General features: G+C 43.4%; 1 protein-coding gene across 16 annotated transcripts in view; it reads right to left on the reverse strand.

The window, feature by feature from the left end:
• Positions 1–19,435, reverse strand: part of PTK2 (protein tyrosine kinase 2) — a 208,559-nt gene that overhangs the window by 46,137 nt on the left and 142,987 nt on the right. For 4 of the 16 annotated variants that reach the window (XM_065054515.1, XM_065054514.1, XM_065054508.1 and 1 more), the window contains 6 exons: positions 17,443–17,495; positions 8,073–8,156; positions 7,016–7,033; positions 4,317–4,373; positions 3,096–3,116; positions 2,058–2,155 (listed from right to left, as the gene is read on the reverse strand). In XM_065054515.1, coding sequence (XP_064910587.1) covers positions 2,058–2,155; positions 3,096–3,116; positions 4,317–4,373; positions 7,016–7,033; positions 8,073–8,156; positions 17,443–17,495 — 331 coding nt within the window. The remainder of the gene's footprint in view (positions 1–2,057; positions 2,156–3,095; positions 3,117–4,316; positions 4,374–7,015; positions 7,034–8,072; positions 8,157–17,442; positions 17,496–19,435) is intronic. The other 12 variants (XM_065054520.1, XM_065054521.1, XM_065054519.1 and 9 more) reach the window with 5 other exon arrangements.

A 19,435-nucleotide genomic window follows, 5' to 3' on the forward strand; every position in this document is an offset into this window, starting at 1 on the left:
ACCAAGCTGGGAGGAGTGGCTGACACGCCAGAGGCTGTGCTGCCATCAGAGACCTGGACAGGCTGGAGAGCTGGGCGGGCAAAAATGTAATGAAATAGAACAAGGGCAAGTGTAGAGTCTTGTATCTGGGCAGAACAACCCCAGGTTCCAGTGTAAGTTGGGGAACGAGCTGTTGGAGAGCAGTGTAGGGGAAAGGGACCTGGGGGTCCTGGGGACAGCAGGGTGACCATGAGCCAGCACTGGGCCCTTGTGGCCAGGAAGGCCAATGGTACCTGGGGTGGGTTAGAAGGGGGTGGTCAGTAGGTCAGAGAGGTTCTCCTGCCCCTCTGCTCTGCCCTGGGGAGACCACACCTGGAATATTGTGTCCAGTTGTGGCCCCTCAGTTCCAGCAGGACAGGGAACTGCTGGAGAGAGTCCAGCGCAGGGCAACAAAGATGCTGAAGGGAGTGGAGCATCTCCCGTGTGAGGAAAGGCTGAGGGAGCTGGGGCTCTGGAGCTGGACAAGAGGAGACTGAGGGGTGACCTCATTCATGGTTACAGATATATAAAGGGTGAGTGTCAGGAGGATGGAGCCAGGCTCTTCTCGGTGACAACCAATGATAGGACAAGGGGTAATGGGTTCAAACTGGAACACAGGAGGTTCCACTTAAATTTGAGGAGAAACTTGTTCCTGGTGAGGGTGGCAGAGCCTGGCCCAGGCTGCCCAGGGAGGTTGTGGAGTCTCCTTCTGTGCAGACATTCCAACCCGCCTGGACACCTTCCTGTGTAACCTCATCTGGGTGTTCCTGCTCCATGGGGGGATTGCACTGGATGAGCTTTCCAGGTCCCTTCCAACTCCTGACATGCTGTGATTCCGTGGATGTAAAATACTGTGATTCTGTGAAATGGGGATATAGGACCAGAGAAACTACTCCGGAGCTTGTTTTCCACGTATTTGAAATATTCCCTACACGCTGACTATTCTCAAAAATAAATCACAAAGTCCATTTTTATTTTGCACTGAATAGGGACAAATGAGATTTTTCAGACTGAAATTTGAGCTCGCAGAACGAGAGGCCACAAATCTGCCCTATATTTTTACATGCAAGCTGAAAATATACGAGGATGGAAACACTATCAGTGTTATTGTAACCGATCCTTTACCTATTGGAGCACTCCTTCCAAAATTTTACATTACACGCTGTGACTAGTATATTAAAATTTAATTATAATACCTTTCCGTTGTTCCTTCGCATGCTTAAGTGTCTTAAGTGTAAAATTTTATCAATAAAAGTAATCAAAAGGTTTAAAAAGGCATTTAAAAATATACCAGACACCGGATGACTGAATAAAAATCTGTTTTCTAATTCAATGGATGGAGACAGAATTTTCAAAACAGTCCCTAAGAAAACGGGTCTTTAATGGGTTTTACAGACTGATCCGCTGTGCCCCAAGCCCAGTGAAACGTTACTGCTCAAGTACTCCTGTTAACTCGGATTAAATGAAAATAAAGAGTCTCCATTCATGCAAAGTAAATCAGAACTGCTTTTCTAAATGATGTATCAGAACGGACTTTGAACCTGTCTGAAATATCTAACATTTATCTGTATGTATTTACTTCAATATTGCCTTAGAGATTTATTTCTTTAACGCAGGACGCCAACCAGATGTTTATGGGAAACGATGTTTCTGAGGTCACAACTGGTCTGTTGTCCACACGTATCGAAAATCCAGACTGAATTCCTTCAAATGAGAAATAAATCTTCACTTTATACTCCCACAATTAGTTTGTTATAAGCCTGAAATCGATGGAAATGGAATAATCTTCCAGCTTTCTCTTGTTTTTCTCCACAAATTGAATTTTTCATCCATTTAAAGTGCAATCTACCACTACCCTGGAGCTTGTTTTCCACGTATCTGAAACACGGCAAATATTCTCTATGTGCTGATTATAAATCGCAAAGTCCATTTTGAGTTGTTCTGGAAGATCCAGACCGAGGTATCTAAGGAACAGATATAATTATATGTTTGAACTAGAAGAGTTTATTGTTCATTTTCATTTGCGAAGTGATGCTTACCGGACTCACGTAAACTCCTTGGTGCACGTCTCCAAATTGGCCTTCACCAATGCAGCGCCCCAGCTCGATTCGCTCCCTTTGGATTTCATAATCTCTGGCTATAAGAATATAACACGCTTCAAACATTAAACTTCTGATGAAGGGCAAAGAAATCATCCCCAAGATACAGAAACTCCAAGTCAGTCACTCAAATGTCTCGCGTGTCACTAAGATTAACGCACACCAACCTATACAAACGCTGAATACGCACAGTGGAAGCCTCTTAAACTATGTGTTTCAATTAAAGCAATGACAAAGGGATTGTGAAATTTAATTTGCTAAATTAACTGCTACGTATTATTTATTTCAAGGCAATAGACACAGTTGAATCCTTAATTATATCCGCAAAAAGACAAAGAAAACCAATAGCCCAGGGTGATGCTGATGTTAAATCCAGTTGAAGAGAAATCCACTGTGTGGTATTTTAGATCTTGGCACCATCAAACGAGCCCAGAGAACTTTTAAAGAGGTAACTGCAAGGAAGAAAACGCACAAGAGAGAGCACAGCAAATAAAGCTACAATGAAAGGGCGAAATTTTGGGTGCACGACACCGCTGGAACTGGAGTCCAATTGATCGGTTTGGCGGATTGATGCAATTTTGTTAACTCTGTGGTTTACCAGACTGATAGAAATGGCTCAGTACTTCGGCAAAGCATTTAACCAATTGCAATTGAATGACTTCATTTGCAATTTTATTTCTAGCAGATGTGGAAAACTATTCCAGAAAAGCATGTGCAGTATATGTTTTCACCTCTATCAACCAGCTGATTATTCATTAATGCTAGAGAAATAATGTCATCTAGAGCCGGATAACGAAGTCATCAATGCCTTTTGCAATTCTCTTTTTTCAAGTACTGCATTTTCCTCTTTAAAATCCCAAAGCTGACTGGTTTAACTACAAATAATGTTTATGAAATGAAAGAGAATAGTCAACTGAAAAATGCCACATCATTCCAAACTGCAAGCATTCAGGGATGGGGAAAAGGGGCTCCTGTTACCTTCATCTATTCCATAGCTTTCTGCAGTGCAATTAAGAGAAAAATCAAATGCTTACTTAGATAGAGCTTCTTAAAATCAAGACAAACATATTTGTTTTAAAAAGAAAGAAATATAGCGATGCGATATTAAATTTACAGCAGCAGAAGTCACAGGGCTGTTCTCGTCATCTGTCCTGAGCTGAACACTCCACTTCACTTCAACCCAGCAAAGAATTGAATGTATTTCACCTCAACAACCCATCATGGGCTGGGAATGGACGGAATACCGTTCAGCACAAGTTATTTGATGAGAATTTCAATTAAAATATTAGGGAAATTAAAAAACCACACAAATTAATACATGAAGAAAAAAGAAAGGCTATAATTTAGCACAGTGCTTTTTGACCCTGCAATTATTTTAGCAAACTCATGCTTATTCCCGGAAAACATATATCCCTGCTTTTCAAACACTTATATCCCGATATATATGTTTTTCCAAACATATATTCTTGCTTTTCAGGTATTTTCCAGAGTAGTGGAAACCATGTTGGGAACACGGATCATGAAACATTCCCGGCACGTGGTGAACTCCCAAAATACATCCCAACGTGTGGGTCTGCTGGTTTAGAACCATCACCCCCTCTCAGCTGAACCAAAAGTGGCATTTTTGTAGCTCTGCGCATCTATTTCTAGAGAAATCCCCGGCTGCCCAAACACAACCGTAACGTGGACACAAAACTCTTCAAATCCCAAAACTCGACTTTGGCATTGAATTCGTTTGCCACGAGGGCTTAAGAATATAACCCAAATATGCCCTAGGACAAAAGTCCTGGGGGTGGCTAACGCATCGTTTTAGCGACTTGAAAGATGAAGACTCAGAAGAACTTTGCGTTGGTATTTTCATTCCCGAAGTCTTTCATCTTTAACAAAATTGCATGGAGCAGCGATGGCTTTCCTGCGATAGGGTGACATACAGTTAGACAGCAACACACAGAAGCTTTCCCAATTGTTTGCCCTTATCCCAGAAACATCATCCATTCTTCCTTTTTGACATTTTGAGACATCAAAGGGATTTTTGAAGCCACTGGCAGCCACAAACCAGAATTTGATTCTATTTGCTTCCGAACTCTGAGTTTTCAAACTAACGCGCAGAATATTTTCTCTGCGCACATATTATTTAATCCCTCTTAACCCAAAGAAGCTTTTGGATAGAACAATTCCCAAATGAACCACCCCACTTACTTGATGGCATCGTATACGTATCTTCTTCATCTATAATCTCCGCATAGTCGTCTGTCTCTGTAAAGGGAGGAATTGAAGAGATTCGGGAAAAGCAGATGAAAACAATTCTCAACAACATTTATACGGCACAACCCCCAATCTCAACGTTGCTGGGTCGCAGTTACAACAGCGTGAAGAAAACTCGCTCATGCAGAATTTATGGGATGATAATGACCCCGGTGCCAATTATTCCACGTCACACGGATGCATTCGATAGGGGATAAGAGATTCATGTGTATCCAAAAAAGCTCAAGTTCATTGAAACCTATCTAAACTGTTGACTTCTATCTTTTTAACAGCCAATTCCCCCACAGGAAGGAGAAAACATTATTAACAGATTAAATTGCTTTAATAAAGTGTGAATAATAGTTTGCCATTTTTATTTAATGTCAAACAGGGAGAACAGACACTAAAGATGTTCCAGGGCAGCATCTACCTACTGTCAGTGTGGCTATTTTCCAGAGTCTTCCAGGGCATAAAGATCTTTTAATCACCTATTTTTCTTCCGTTAGACTCAATTTTCCTTGTTTAGTGGCTATTCACCACTGTCAAGAACCAGCATCTCATGGACAGCGCTGGAGAACAACCAGTTCTCCACATTTCCCGAAAAACAAGCACCTTTCTTCTTCTATTTGCAACTTATGCAAAGAGAGGTTCTCAAAATCGCATCGTTTCCAAGCCGGGATGCGGTTTTGCATGGTTGGTTTTGGGTGATCACGTATTTTTGTTTCATTTGTAGATCGTGTATCTTTAGTCCCCTTTTTGCCCCATATTTTAGATCCCCGGTGGCGTTTCTGGGGTGTGATTTCTGCTGGCTGGACAATGAGAGCAGAAAGGAGAGGCCCCCACTTCATCCAACTTAACTCTGAAAGCAGAGCGTGGCTCATAAATATTATAGACGCACCGAAACAAGCGGCTTCATTTTCATACAAACCGAATATTTGACGATTAGGAACCTCCAGGTTGCCTCCGACCTTCGAAATTCAACACTCTTGAGTGAGGAAATGTAGTTTTATTGCCCTAACTTTGTACTACTAACATGAAATTAAAGCTGTTTTTCTTTCAAGGCCCTGGGGGTATATACGGTGTCTTGTAAAAACAGAATCGGGCAATACGAGGCCATTTAAACCTCTGCTGGGCAATTCCTGTTTAGGACACAGTATCACCTAATGAAAAGTCAATTAATTACCAAGACCATGCGCAGTTCTAAACAGGCAGCGTATTCCAGAGGCTTTTGTGGTGTGTTTTGGCCTCCCTACGTTATAAACTCATGTTTATGTAGAGAATAATATCCAGTTTGATCTAAAAAATAAGCAATTGTTTGAAGGAAATCATCAGTGTGACACCTACGTGCTGGGGATAAATCAATCTGCTTTCTTTTAATATTGCGGTAAGTGTGATATCTATCAATTATTGTTACAAGCTAATATTTGAGGACGCCAGCAAGTTATTCGTCTATACTAAAAAAATGGACCCAAAATGCTAAACAAATTTGAGAAGAATTTAAATATATGCAATTAACCAAACAAGTAGTTTTCAGAAAATAATCCCTTTACTAAATCTGAATGTATTTACTAAACAGTAGGAAAAAAATCTCAGTGTATGAAATCCATAGTAGCCAATCTATAGTTTTAACCAGCTCTTTTGATATCTCCCTTCCCATGAGGTTTTTTCTCCCATAATTTATAAAGGTTGATAAGCACCAATAAAAGCGAAGTAGGGTCTAAAATACAAATTCTGAATTGATGATAGGAAAAAAACGCCTTTTGATATTTTAATGTATAAGAAGAGAAATGAAATTTAGTTAGAATTACCTTCATATGATTTATATCTGGAGGACAGAAAGGAGATGAGGATTTACATACCCCCTTTACATTTTACTGAGAGGAAGGCCACAAGACATGATCTATTTCTTCTTTTCATCTCCCTTCACATAGTTTTTATGCCCTTTTAGTGCCTCGTACTTATAAGAATAAAGACACATACACTCCAAGTAGAAGCAGTTTGATTTTTCCCCACATCCAATGGAATCCTCTCCAAAAAGCGCTATAAATCTCTTTAAAAAACCCAACCCAAAGCCAACTTGTTTGCAGAGCACAGCAAGTCAGTATATCCTCGATAAAAAAAGGCTTAAAAAGTCTGGAAAAGGTAAATATTTGGGAATAAATGTCAAAGTTTTGAAGGAAAACATTGCAATCTGTCTTTAAAGTGAGACGTTTGAGTGGCCAAAAGCCAATTTGTGTATTTAATGTATGTTTGTCTGTCCTTTTTCCCGCTGTGGCGCACACAGCACATTGATGCTTCCGAGCCTTAAAGCACCACTTAGGAGACTCATTTCTCAGTGTTACATCCATCGATCTCACCCACCGCCTCAAATAACGGTTGTGATACAACCATTTCAATCGAAAATCAACCTCTAAACCTTCTTTGCACCGCGCCAGGAATCTCAGGGTAACCTCATGCAATCCCGCACCCCTGCGTGTTTGAAATCGCTTTTCCAATTCCAGCTTAGCAGTATTAGTTGCCCAGCCTTTGAAAGACAATATTAATCGGCTGCTTTTATTACTGCAACCCGCGGCAAATTTATGACTGAGATGCGCGTATGGATATAAGAGTTGTATATTGCACGTTAGTAATACACAGACTAGAAAACATATTACCGTCCCCACTAATTTCATCTGCAGATCCAGGTGGCATGCAAGGAGAGAGAAAAACAGAGGGGAGAGAGAAGGGACAGAGAAGGGGAGGGGAAAATACACTATTAAATTCATGAGTAATCCAAAAGTATTCAGTCTGCAGTTATCTTATATACCTGACGCACGAGAAAGCAGAAAAGTAGCAGAATTTAAGGCTTCTCACCTAAAACCCAAGGGACAAAGATACGCTCTAAGAAACTCAATAGATGAAATAGTGACTTTCGAACACAAAATTACAATGAAATGAAATTTGGGAGCGGGACTAGTTAGTTTAATGCATTTAAAATAGATCTACGGCCAGGTGAGTCAGTTCAGTTTGACTTTGCACATACACTTATGACTTGGGCTGCGTTGGGTGTTGGACCTTTTGGAGGAAACATCTCCCTGTGCTATCACTAAGACACGAGGAAGAAACGGAACCGTGTAGGTGTTAATTATAGGGAATATATCGCAGTTATACCGAGTTGAAACTGAAACGAGCACCGTGTTCCGCACGTCCCCATCGCGCGCCAACAACACCCACGGCACAAGCTGATGCGCTTTACGCGTTATTTAGAAGTCAAAGAAAAGTGCGCGTTAATGTTGGGCAAGTAATGCACTTATTGCTCCGATTCTTCCAGCCAAACTGGTCCGGACCAAGCTCCGAACCGTACGCAGCCAAAAGCATCGCTGTGGTCAGGATTTCATTCCAAATGACCTCAGCTGATGCTTGTTGTTGCTATTCTAGTTCATTGGGAAGCATGCTGGATCAGGGGTCCAAGAATGAAGTCGAAACATATGAATAGAAACCCATACGAATTAAATCAATACGTTTGTCATCACAGCATATGATGCTTGAAAAACAAATCCCCCCATCAACACGGGGACCAGCATGAAAATTCAAATCGATGGGAAGAAAGCGGGAATATCATGGAATTATTCTTGGAACTCTGTTTTCCTGTGGCTAAAGTAGTTTAAAACTGCGTTAGTCTATTCAGCTTTTGGGTGAATAAGGCAGCCCAGACAAAGAGCGGTGCAGTACCCTTGGGCGGCGACTCATGGGCACAGAAGACGAAAGGGAGAAAGCGTCTAGCTTTCTTTGCTTTGTGCTGACAGTGACTGACTCCTTGACAGAGGCGAGAAAAGGGGAGAGAAAACAACAGAAACAAATTATTGGGCAAGAATAGAGACCGGTGAGAACATCTACAACAAGTGAACATTAAGAGTAAAGCTTCACATTACAATTCTGCACGCGGATACACGGAGGCTGTTGAAACTCTAAAGCACATTGGGTATTTCCCTTCCAATTCTTTTCTATAGCGAAGTTATTTCGCTTTTTAAAAGTGAGACTGATTTACGTAGCGGACTTCAACATGGAAGCATTGACCTTCTAGACCCACAAAAGAAGAATGTTCACACAAAACAGGTATTTCATATAGAACAGTTTCTCCCTCCCACCGAAACACACCACCGATGTACTTGATGATCTGAAATCTGCCCCTGGAGATTTATCCCTGTCTTGCCAATGGATATTCCAGCTCTCCCTCATCTCTGGATGCCCCATGTACCGTCCCCACTGTCCCCTTTCCTACTGTATTTAATTAGCAAAGTGATTAACAAGAGAGATTTTTGAGCAGGGGAAAATACAACCAGCCAGGAGCGAGTGGGCAAGGTGAGAAAGGACACGAGGCCACACCAAGAACCTGAGGACAGCTGCTCCTTTTATTTCTCGTTATCTCTTTGCTCCTCTCTTTCTTCTTCCCCCTCTCTCCTCTATCTCGAGAAATGCGAGAAGTGGTTTAAAAAGCCGCGCGACTAAAAGGGTGATGCTCTCCCATGTACTGCTTGCCCAAGGTGGCCGATTTAATTCCAAGTTAAAACAAGAGGGTGAGATTCATCACTGTGTCCTAAACAATTACAAAAACCTGTGGGGTGATTAAAAAAAAACCCAACGAAAATTGTTCATCAATTGTGAAAATTTACACGTAATTGAAAATGATGGAGCGTTAATGAGATTCGGTGCTAAAAAATAAAAGAGGTGCAAGGAGAGGGGAAAATTATTGAATAAGTGAGTACATCAGCACGATCTTCAGCGCCATCATTCTAACACACACCTGAGACAACACCCATAAATACCTCCAGATATAGCATGAAAGAAAAAACTACTACAGCTATTTTAAGAGATTGATGAAAAGGAAATGAGAATCAAGGAATCCGACCCCGGGGACTGAAACAGAAGAACAGGGGTAGAGTCACCGGGTGCAATGCGAGCGATGGGAAAGGGAAGAGACGTCCTGACCCATCTGCTCGGGCTACAAACCCAATTGAAGCTGGAAATGCTGCTTGACTCTCCCATTGGCAGCAGAAGCTGCAACGTGACTGATCTATGCCATAGGAATGGCACAGCAAGATGACAAAGGTTTTAATTCATTGTATATGTGTCCCCGTGACACTCGGTCCAACGCGTCTTCCTAAACTCACCACATCTTTAGCTACAAAAGGAAGTTTATTTAGGTAAAGAGTTGATTATAATTTAAAAAAACAAGCAAAAAAGCAACAAAACTAATTAGTTCCAACACTTTCTCAGGAGGTTTGAGAGCACCTGTTGGAAATTAATACTACTTCAAAGAATTTACACCATTCTGAACTGGCTTCTATTAGTGTCTACTTAAATGCTCAAAACTGCTGAAAACTGCCCTGGGCTTCTTTTGTATTTGGTTCCTATTCTCAATACTAAGTATTCACTGAATTTCTTGTTTAAAAAAATCACGTGTTATACACCAGACTGTGTTAGAAATGATGTGACCAGGCTGGAGAGCAGTTACTACAGGAGCATCTTGTTAGGAATGTATGAGTAGATCACCAACACTGGGAGGCTGAAACTCCTAATGTCCCATTCTATTTCAATCGTATATTCCTGAACCAGTTTGAGAAAAAACTGTTGGAAAAATCTGTAGAAATACATTTAATTGTTTTGAAGTAAAATCAGTGTATTATTAGTGGTATTATTAGCAGAGCAAAAGCATTTGCTCAAATCCAAATAATAGATGGCAAAGGAGGAGTGTAGAAGGGTAAGAACTCTTTACCCAACAGCACAGATTGAAAAAATCAATGCGGTAACTTCTGGACACTGATTTGGAGGAAATCTGTTCAGACTGTCCCCACAGTTCATTCCGTCTTCCTGTGCACGAATAAAAGCATTTTAGTCAGTTGAAAATACAAAACCAAACCACCACCAGTGTACTAACTGCAATGGGAATCTCAAATACTGTAATTTATTAGCATTAAGGGTATTTTAACTACGTTATCTTGTTAACCAGCAGAAGAGCTGGGTGAGTTAAGTAGTAACTCCCTTCATGAACGTGGAGGCTAAAGACTCGCTCAAGGTTTGTAAAACTAATATGCAGTAAAACCTTAGGCTTGAATGTCTCCCCATCCTGTGACCCTATGGCAGAGCTACGGCTGTAAAGAGCCTTTATATTCTTCTAATTACTTAATAATTTGCATGTCATTTATGCTAAGACTGCTAGTATTTTCGGAAGGTGTAAGTATGATGCACAGCATGATATAATGGAGCCAGCAGACACAGTCTTAAGCACTCAAGATACAATTTTTCATCTTAAAAGTTTACTTACAATTTCTGGGCTGACTTGATAGAATGAAGATGGAAAATAAACCCCAGCTTTACAACCTGAAGCAAAGAGCAGCTTTTTTCTTGCTTACCAATTCAAATGGAACTGGTTCTGCACAAGAAACTCTTTCAGAAAGAGCTGAGCATGGGGCAGAGCTTCGTGTGGAGCAGAGGAACCACAGAACAGAGCACACACTGTGCTTTGCAAGCACAAGAGGTTCAATGAAGTCGTATTTGTCTTTCCACCCTTGCTCACAGCTTTGCTTGCGATTAGCCCACATCATTCACTCGAACCTTCAAGTTCTTTGGGGCCTATATTATACAATATATTCATCAATGACTTGGACGAGGGAACAGAGTGACTGTCAGCAAGTTTGCTGGTGACACCAAGCTGGGAGGAGTGGCTGACACGCCAGAGGCTGTGCTGCCATCAGAGACCTGGACAGGCTGGAGAGCTGGGCGGGGAAAATGTAATGAAATATAACAAGGGCAAGTGTAGAGTCTTGTATCTGGGCAGGAACAACCCCAGGTTCCAGTGTAAGTTGGGGAATGACCTATTAGAGAGCAGTGTAGGGGAAAGGGACCTGGGGGTCCTGGGGACAGCAGGATGACCATGAGCCAGCACTGGGCCCTTGTGGCCAGGAAGGCCAATGGTACCTGGGGTGGATGAGAAGGGGGTGGTCAGTAGGTCAGAGAGGTTCTCCTGCCCCTCTGCTCTGCCCTGGGGAGACCACACCTGGAATATTGTGTCCAGTTGTGGCCCCTCAGTTCCAGCAGGACAGGGAACTGCTGGAGAGAGTCCAGCGCAGGGCAACAAAGATGCTGAAGGGAGTGGAGCATCTCCCGTGTGAGGAAAGGCTGAGGGAGCTGGGGCTCTGGAGCTGGACAAGAGGAGACTGAGGGGTGACCTCATTCATGGTTACAGATATATAAAGGGTGAGTGTCAGGAGGATGGAGCCAGGCTCTTCTCGGTGACAACCAATGATAGGACAAGGGGTAATGGGTTCAAACTGGAACACAGGAGGTTCCACTTAAATTTGAGAAGCAACTTGTTCCTGGTGAGGGTGGCAGAGCCTGGCCCAGGCTGCCCAGGGGGTTGTGGAGTCTCCTTCTGTGCAGACATTCCAACCCGCCTGGACACCTTCCTGTGTAACCTCATCTGGGTGTTCCTGCTCCATGGGGGGATTGGACTCGATGAGCTTTCCCGGTCCCTTCCAACCCCTGACACTCTGGGATTCTGTGAACATCCCCTTCACTAAGAAAATCTCTAAGAAATGTAATACTGAATTCAGCTTAATATATGTATTATTTTTTTCTCTCCCCTTTGTTGCGTTTTGACACTTGGCTCCTGCTATATTTCAGTTTGTTCTAGGTAATCCACTGGGAGTCTCTTTCACTATACCACTTAAATCACGCTCATCTCCTTCAAGAGAAATTTTTTCATTCAAAAAGAAATTTCAGCTATACGGTATGACTAAATTGGCAACTACATCCAACTCAGGGTCTGCTCATAAGCAGCAGCTTAGAGAACTCTCATGCCACTTCACTGCCATGATAAGAAGTTCACCATATATGTGATTTATGATATTGTACTATAAATCTGCGGTTCTAAGGCAGAATGAGGAAGCTCTCTCCAAGAAACCAAATTTCTCCTTTGCAGGGCATGTTATTCACAGAATCACAAAATTGACTGGGTTGGGAAAGACCTCAGAGATCATCCAGTCCAACCCTTGGTCCAACTCCAGTCCATTGACTAGATCATGGCACTAAGTGCCATGTCCAATCTCAGCTTAAAAACCTCCAGGGCCGGTGAGTCCAGCACCTCCCTGGGCAGCCATTCCAATGCCTGACCACTCTCTCTGTAAAGAATTGCTTTCTAATCTCCAGCCTACATTTCCCCTGGCAGAGTTGAAGCCCATGGCCCCTTGTCCTATTGCTGACTGCCTGGGAGAAGAGACCAATCCCCACCTGGCCAGAACTTCCCTTCAGGTAGTTATAGAGTTACTGGATATACCTCAACCACAGGTGCAGTTGATTTCTTACAGAGTCACTGCAAGCAAACAGTTTCTCTTTTTTTCCTCTATGGAGAGGCAATGACAAACTAATTTCTCTCTAAGATACCTGTTTTGCTACTAAAACTGTGTGTCCTTGTGTTATAATACTTAAAAGTGGGGGTTGTTGAGCTTGGAAAAGAGAAGGCTCTGGGGAGACCTTATTGTGGCCTTTCAGCGCTCAAAAGGGGCCTGGTAAGAAAGATGGGGACAGACTTTTTGGCAGGGCCTGTTGTGATAGAACAAGGGGTGATGGTTTTAAACTAAAGGAGGGAGATTCAGGCTGGACATGAGGAAGAAATTTTTGACACTGAGGGTGGTGAGAGCCTGGCCCAGGTTGCCCAGAGAGGTGGTGGATGAACCATCCCTGGAGACATCCCAGGCCAGGCTGGACGGGGCTCTGAGCAACCTGAGCTGGTGAAGATGTCCCTGCTCATGGCAGGGGTGGCACTGCATGAGCTTTGAAGGTCCCTTCCAACCCAAACTATTCCATGATTCTATGGCTTGAACAGCCTTCCTTACATGAAACAACAATTTAAAGACCTTTTAATTTCCTTCACCAAATAAGCACATACTCAAGCTACAAAACCGGCACCCGCTTTGAACCAAGACCAACCCTGTGACAGGCCCTAAAAACTCCCTTCAGTCCCAAGTCCTGTTCTGGTCCTCCAGAACCACTCGTCTTCTTCCTCACTGCCACATTCCCAGCTACTCCCACCCCAGAAACACCTTATTTTATTGAGCAGTACCTGCATATCCAAATGCCAAGAGCAACTGCTTAGAATCATAGAATCATTGAGACTGGAAAAGACCCTCAAGATCACCAAGTCCAACCATTAACCCAACACTGCCAAGACTTCTTCAACATTGTGCTTCTTCAATACTCGCCAAAGCGAGTGGGCTTGAAGTGACATATTCTGTAGCGCTACATGTAAATAAATGTTTGAGCTATGATGAAAAAAATCACATCCAGAGAATTTTCTAGTGCAAAGGAGGCCCAGGAATCAGCCAAGGGAAGCAAAAGCGTATTTATTCTTCCTGGTTGTATTTATATAAGCGAGGATGGGGCAGGAGAAAACAAAGAACTCTGTGTCAGGCCAAATTTCAGTAAAAAGGAAGCAAGCAAACTAAGGCTTTATTGATTTCATGTCAACTTTTTATAATATCTAATTGACTAAGTGAAAGATTATTTTTGGAAACATGCGTATGAGGAAATATGTGCACCACCTTACTAAGGCTGATGTTTGCTATTTCCAAACAAACTGCTGGCCAGAATAAGTTCCTCCACCTCATTTAATTGGGCTACTTATTGATATTTGTTTATAATCCTGCACACATGTAAAATTTGAGGGATAAAATTATTACTACGCTTGAAAAAAGGGGGAAATCTGGCAAGCAAGGATGCAGTAAGAGGTGTGTGGTGAAACCTGGTTCGCTAACACAGAGCCATAAGAAAACACATCTTGGCTCCCAGTCCGGAACCAACCTCACCCTTAACTGGGTAGAAAAGGTCTTTATTTAGAGAAAAAAAAAAAAAAGGATTTAAAAACCCTTCTGTCTTTGTGTGCTTTGGAATATTGAAACACTTGGAAAGAACAAGTTCGCGTTTCACTAGACCAGAAATATTTCGAGGTATGTTAATATTTCAAAAAGAAGGACAAGGCGTCTTTCATTAACAGGCTCATTTTTAAACCTACAAAACTTCAAATATCTGAACTTCTAGACTATGAAATCATGTTCCACAGGGGTTTTTTACTAGTGCTGATTTCTCTGTGAATTGTGGGGTTCTGTCCCGTGCAGGGACAGGAGTTGGACTCGATGATCCTTGATGGTCCCTTCCAGCTCAGGACACTCTATGATTCCCCAAATCACAGAATCCCAGAATCGACTGGGTTGGAAAAGACCTCAGATATCATCCAGTCCAACCCTTGGTCCAACTCCAGTCCATTGACTAGATCATGGCACTAAGTGCCATGTCCAATCTCAGCTTAAAAACCTCCAGGGCCGGTGAGTCCAGCACCTCCCTGGGCAGCCATTCCAATGCCTGACCACTCTCTCTGCAAAGAATTGCTTTCTAATAGCCAGCCTACATTTCCCCTGGCAGAGTTGAAGCCCATGGCCCCTTGTCCTATTGCTGACTGCCTGGGAGAAGAGACCAATCCCCACCTGGCTAGAACTGCCCTTCAGGTAGTTCTAGAGAGTGCTGAGCTCACCTCTAAGCCTCCTCTTCTCCAGACTAAACAAGCCCAGCTCCCTCAGCCTCTCCCCATAGGGCTTGTGTTCAAGTCCCTTCCCCAGTCGTGTTGCTCTTCTCTGGACCCGCTCCAGCACTTCAATCTCTTTCCTGAGCTGAGGGGCCCAGAACTGAACACAATACTCCAGGTGTGGCCTCACCAATGCAGAGTACAGGGGAAGGATCACTGCCCTTGTCCTGCTGACCACGCTATTTTTGCTACAGGACAGGATACCATTGGCCTTCTTGGCCACCTGGGCACACTGGTGGCTCATGTTGAGCTTCCTGTCCATTAGTCCCCCAGGTCCCTTTCTGTCTGACTGCTCTCCAGCCACTCTGTGCCCAGCCTGGAGCGCTGCAGGGGTTTGTTGTGACCAAAGTGCAGCACCCGGCACTTGGCCTTGTTGAACTTCATCCCATTGGAATCAGCCCCTTTTTCCAGTCTGTCCAGATCCCTCTGCAGAGCCCTCCTGCCTTCCAGCAGGTCGACACTCCCTCCCAACTTGGTGTCATCAGCAAATTTGCTGATGATGGTCTCAATCCCCTCACCTAAATCATCAATAAAGATGTTAAACAGGACTGGACCCAACACTGACCCCTGGGGACACCACTGGTGACTGGCCACTAGCTCGGTGCAGCCCCATTCACCAGCACTCTCTGGGCCCGGCCCTCCAGCCAGTTCTTAACTGGTGGGGAACTCACTGTCAAATTTTCCTTTAAAATGAAGGGTATTAATATGTCTGCCTGCTTAACTCACCTGCCAATGTCCCCAATTTTTGCTATTTAGGATCAGGAGAGGTCTAAACAAAGGGGGGCAATCTCGCTGAAAACAAACGGCAAAGTTAAATTATGATTTAACCTATCAAAGGCATGAAGGATGTTCCAGCTAAGTTATAAAAATGTGTCATATTCAAAGTCCTTAGCTCTACGTCATTTAAATGTCACCAGAGAAAGGCTCTTATTGTGCTCTGCGCTGGATGCTGTCAGCTCTGCTGACCTGGAACTCGTGGGTTAACTCAGCATCATGTACATCTGTTGCCTCCGCTGTTCCATCAGTTATTTGTGACAACAGGAGTGACAATTCTCCACATCTACATGAAGTGTTACTTCATTTATAACAAGCGGATTCCTCTGGGGACTCAAAGATTCTTATAGAAAGGAACTCCCAAGGAAGAACCTGTATCACTCAACGTCATCTCCACAACCTGTCTATGGCTTAAAATTGAATATACTGACATCCACACCACGCTCGGTGCATTTCAAATGATTCAGGGGCAAAAAGACCCAAATCACCAAACACACCAAAGTCCGTCAGTGTTCTTATTAAAAAGACGAACCCATAAGAACAAGTAATAAATTATGTCAGTGTTTCTGGTGGTTTGTAACGTGGTACAAAAATAAGAATCAAGCGCAACGATTTGCCCGTCGTCCACCTTTACGAGTGACACGTTATCGCAACCAACTTCCCTACATTAATATCCAAACACTCTTTCAAAAGAGTTTGCACTCTGAGGCACTAATATAATGCATCGGATATAATGCATCATGCAGCAGATACATAAGTAAGAACCGAGAGAACACGCTGACCACGCTTTGTGCTTATCTACCTCATCCCCCATGCTTGTTTGACAGGTACTGGAGGCACAAGAGCTGTAATTTGAGAGGTAACAGTAACCGATGAAGCTCCATTACACTCTGCAGCTTGAGACACCTTTTCATTCCAGATCCTCTCATCTATTTTCTTGCACAAGGTCCATTGGGCTTCCTATACCAAGGGGTAAACCTCAAACATCTTTGATAAAAGGTCAGGGATGGGGAAAGGGATCTGAAAAGGAAATCCATTGAACTTCTGCATAGCTTTCCTCCTTTTTGTATGAAATCTGGCATTTTTTGGTGTATGCGTCACTAAGCAGATGCATAAATGTTGAAGTGGGGCTGTGGACACTCCATTGGGTCACAATATTGAAGTTTGGGGACAAATACTAGAAATCCATAGGAGCATATCACGTTAACACACTTTTGCACTGAAAATCTCCTTAATAAATATCACACAGAAGGAATTAGAAATGTGTGTTCTACTAAGGCACTAAGTAACTAAAAGAAATCTTAGAAGCCTATAAAGCCACAGAAACAACATGTATTACCTCACATGCTCATCCTTCAATTAACCTGCGATTTTCAATAGCAAAAATTAAATGCTTTGATCTAAAGAGCAGCTACAAAACCCAGCAATTAAGTCTCTTCTTTCCGCAGAGCAACGATTAATATTTAATTGCCTATTTTCGCTTTTCAAAGCTGCTCCTTCGTAATTCACACGTACTCAGGTAATCCAAGTGCTAGCCCGCGATATTTTATTGCATTGTAAAACTAAGTGAAAATATTGATGAGTAGCTTTGAAGTATTTTGCTCCCGTGTTGCCGCACGGATCCGGGTGCTCTCACAAGCGATGCTACATAGGATAGATGCAATAATTGTCTTAATAAATAACGAGTTTTACCTGACACCGAGACCGTGTGGGACCTCATTCCTTGCTTCTCATTGTTGGCCAGCCTGGAAAAGAGAGGTTGGAATCGCTGAATGCTGAACATTCTTCACGGGCGCACAGGCTGGGAATTCATCCTACCCGGGAATTAGTAATAACGGGGCCAAGGAATCTCCCACTGTGCCTTTTGGAGGGGGAGGAAAGGCAGAAGGGAATCTACCATCTCCAACCCATCCCGGGGAGGAAGAACGTCACTGTTTTAATTAGCGTAACGATGCAACGTCTATACTTTGCCAATGTACATAGTTTGATGGTGCTTCTATTTTCTGTGTTATTTACTGGAAATAAAGTAGGGATTGAGTTTTCATCTGTAAGACGAACCTACCCTGTGCAATTTCAAATTGATCTGCACATTGAGTAAATTTTTAAAAAGCAAATATAAATATGGTTAGCTGTAAATGTTCATTAATAACAGAAATTCCAATGAATTATACTGACTTTTTTCAGGTACATAAATAAACACGATTTTGGTGGTAAGACAGCAAAATTACAGCACTTCATGCTTTCAGAAACCTGGAATTTCATCTGGCAAAGGCAAATCTTTCCAGATGGAAGAAGGTGTTTGCTAATCGTGTTGTATATCTGATAAAAGCCCATTCCACAATAAGAGCGTATGAGGTGCCCTTGTTTAAACTGACTTAAATGTACAAACTTAGTTCTGGTAAAGTGTCCCAAAAAATGGGAAGAAGCTTTTCCTTCAAACCTTACTGTAGCCCAGAAATCCCTAGAAATAAAAGGATCAACCCCACGTAATTGGAAAGTTGTTTTGTGTTTCTCAGTTGTATCTATTTAAGAGAAGATTTCCTCTTCCATAAGTGTAAGGCATTTGACACAGTCTCCCACAGCATCCTCGCTGCTAAACTGAGGGAGTGCGGTCTGGACGATCGGGTGGTGAGGTGACTGTGAACTGGCTGAAGGGAAGAAGCCAGAGAGTCGTGGTCAATGGGGCAGAGTCCAGTTGAGGCCTGTATCTAGTGCAGTGCCTCAGGGGCAGTGCTGGGGCCTGTACTGTTCAATATATTCATCAATGATTTGGACGAGGGAATAGAGTGACTGTCAGCAAGTTTGCTGGTGACACCAAGCTGGGAGGAGTGGCTGACACGCCAGAGGCTGTGCTGCCATCAGAGACCTGGACAGGCTGGAGAGCTGGGCGGGGAAATATTGAATGAAATAGAACAAGGGCAAGTGTAGAGTCTTGAATCTGGGCAGAACAACCCCAGGTTCCAGTGTAAGTTGGGGAATGACCTATTAGAGAGCAGTGTAGGGGAAAGGGACCTGGGGGTCCTGGGGACAGCAGGATGACCATGAGCCAGCACTGGGCCCTTGTGGCCAGGAAGGCCAATGGTACCTGGGGTGGGTTAGAAGGGGGTGGTCAGTAGGTCAGAGAGGTTCTCCTGCCCCTCTGCTCTGCCCTGGGGAGACCACACCTGGAATATTGTGTCCAGTTGTGGCCCCTCAGTTCCAGCAGGACAGGGAACTGCTGGAGAGAGTCCAGCGCAGGGCAACAAAGATGCTGAAGGGAGTGGAGCATCTCCCGTGTGAGGAAAGGCTGAGGGAGCTGGGGCTCTGGAGCTGGACAAGAGGAGACTGAGGGGTGACCTCATTCATGGTTACAGATATCTAAAGGGTGAGTGTCAGGAGGATGGAGCCAGGCTCTTCTCGGTGACAACCAATGGTAGGACAAGGGGCAATGGGTTCAAACTGGAACACAAGAGGTTCCACTTAAATTTGAGAAGAAACTTGTTCCTGGTGAGGGTGGCAGAGCCTGGCCCAGGCTGCCCAGGGGGGTTGTGGAGTCTCCTTCTCTGCAGACATTCCAACCCGCCTGGACACCTTCCTGTGTAACCTCATCTGGGTGTTCCTGCTCCATGGGGGGATTGCACTGGATGAGCTTTACAGGGCCCTTCCAACCCCTGACATTCTGGGATTCTGTGAAGTGCATGCTAAA

Source organism: Columba livia, chromosome 2 (genome assembly GCF_036013475.1).
Source record: "Columba livia isolate bColLiv1 breed racing homer chromosome 2, bColLiv1.pat.W.v2, whole genome shotgun sequence".
NCBI classification, from domain to species: Eukaryota; Metazoa; Chordata; class Aves; order Columbiformes; family Columbidae; genus Columba; species Columba livia.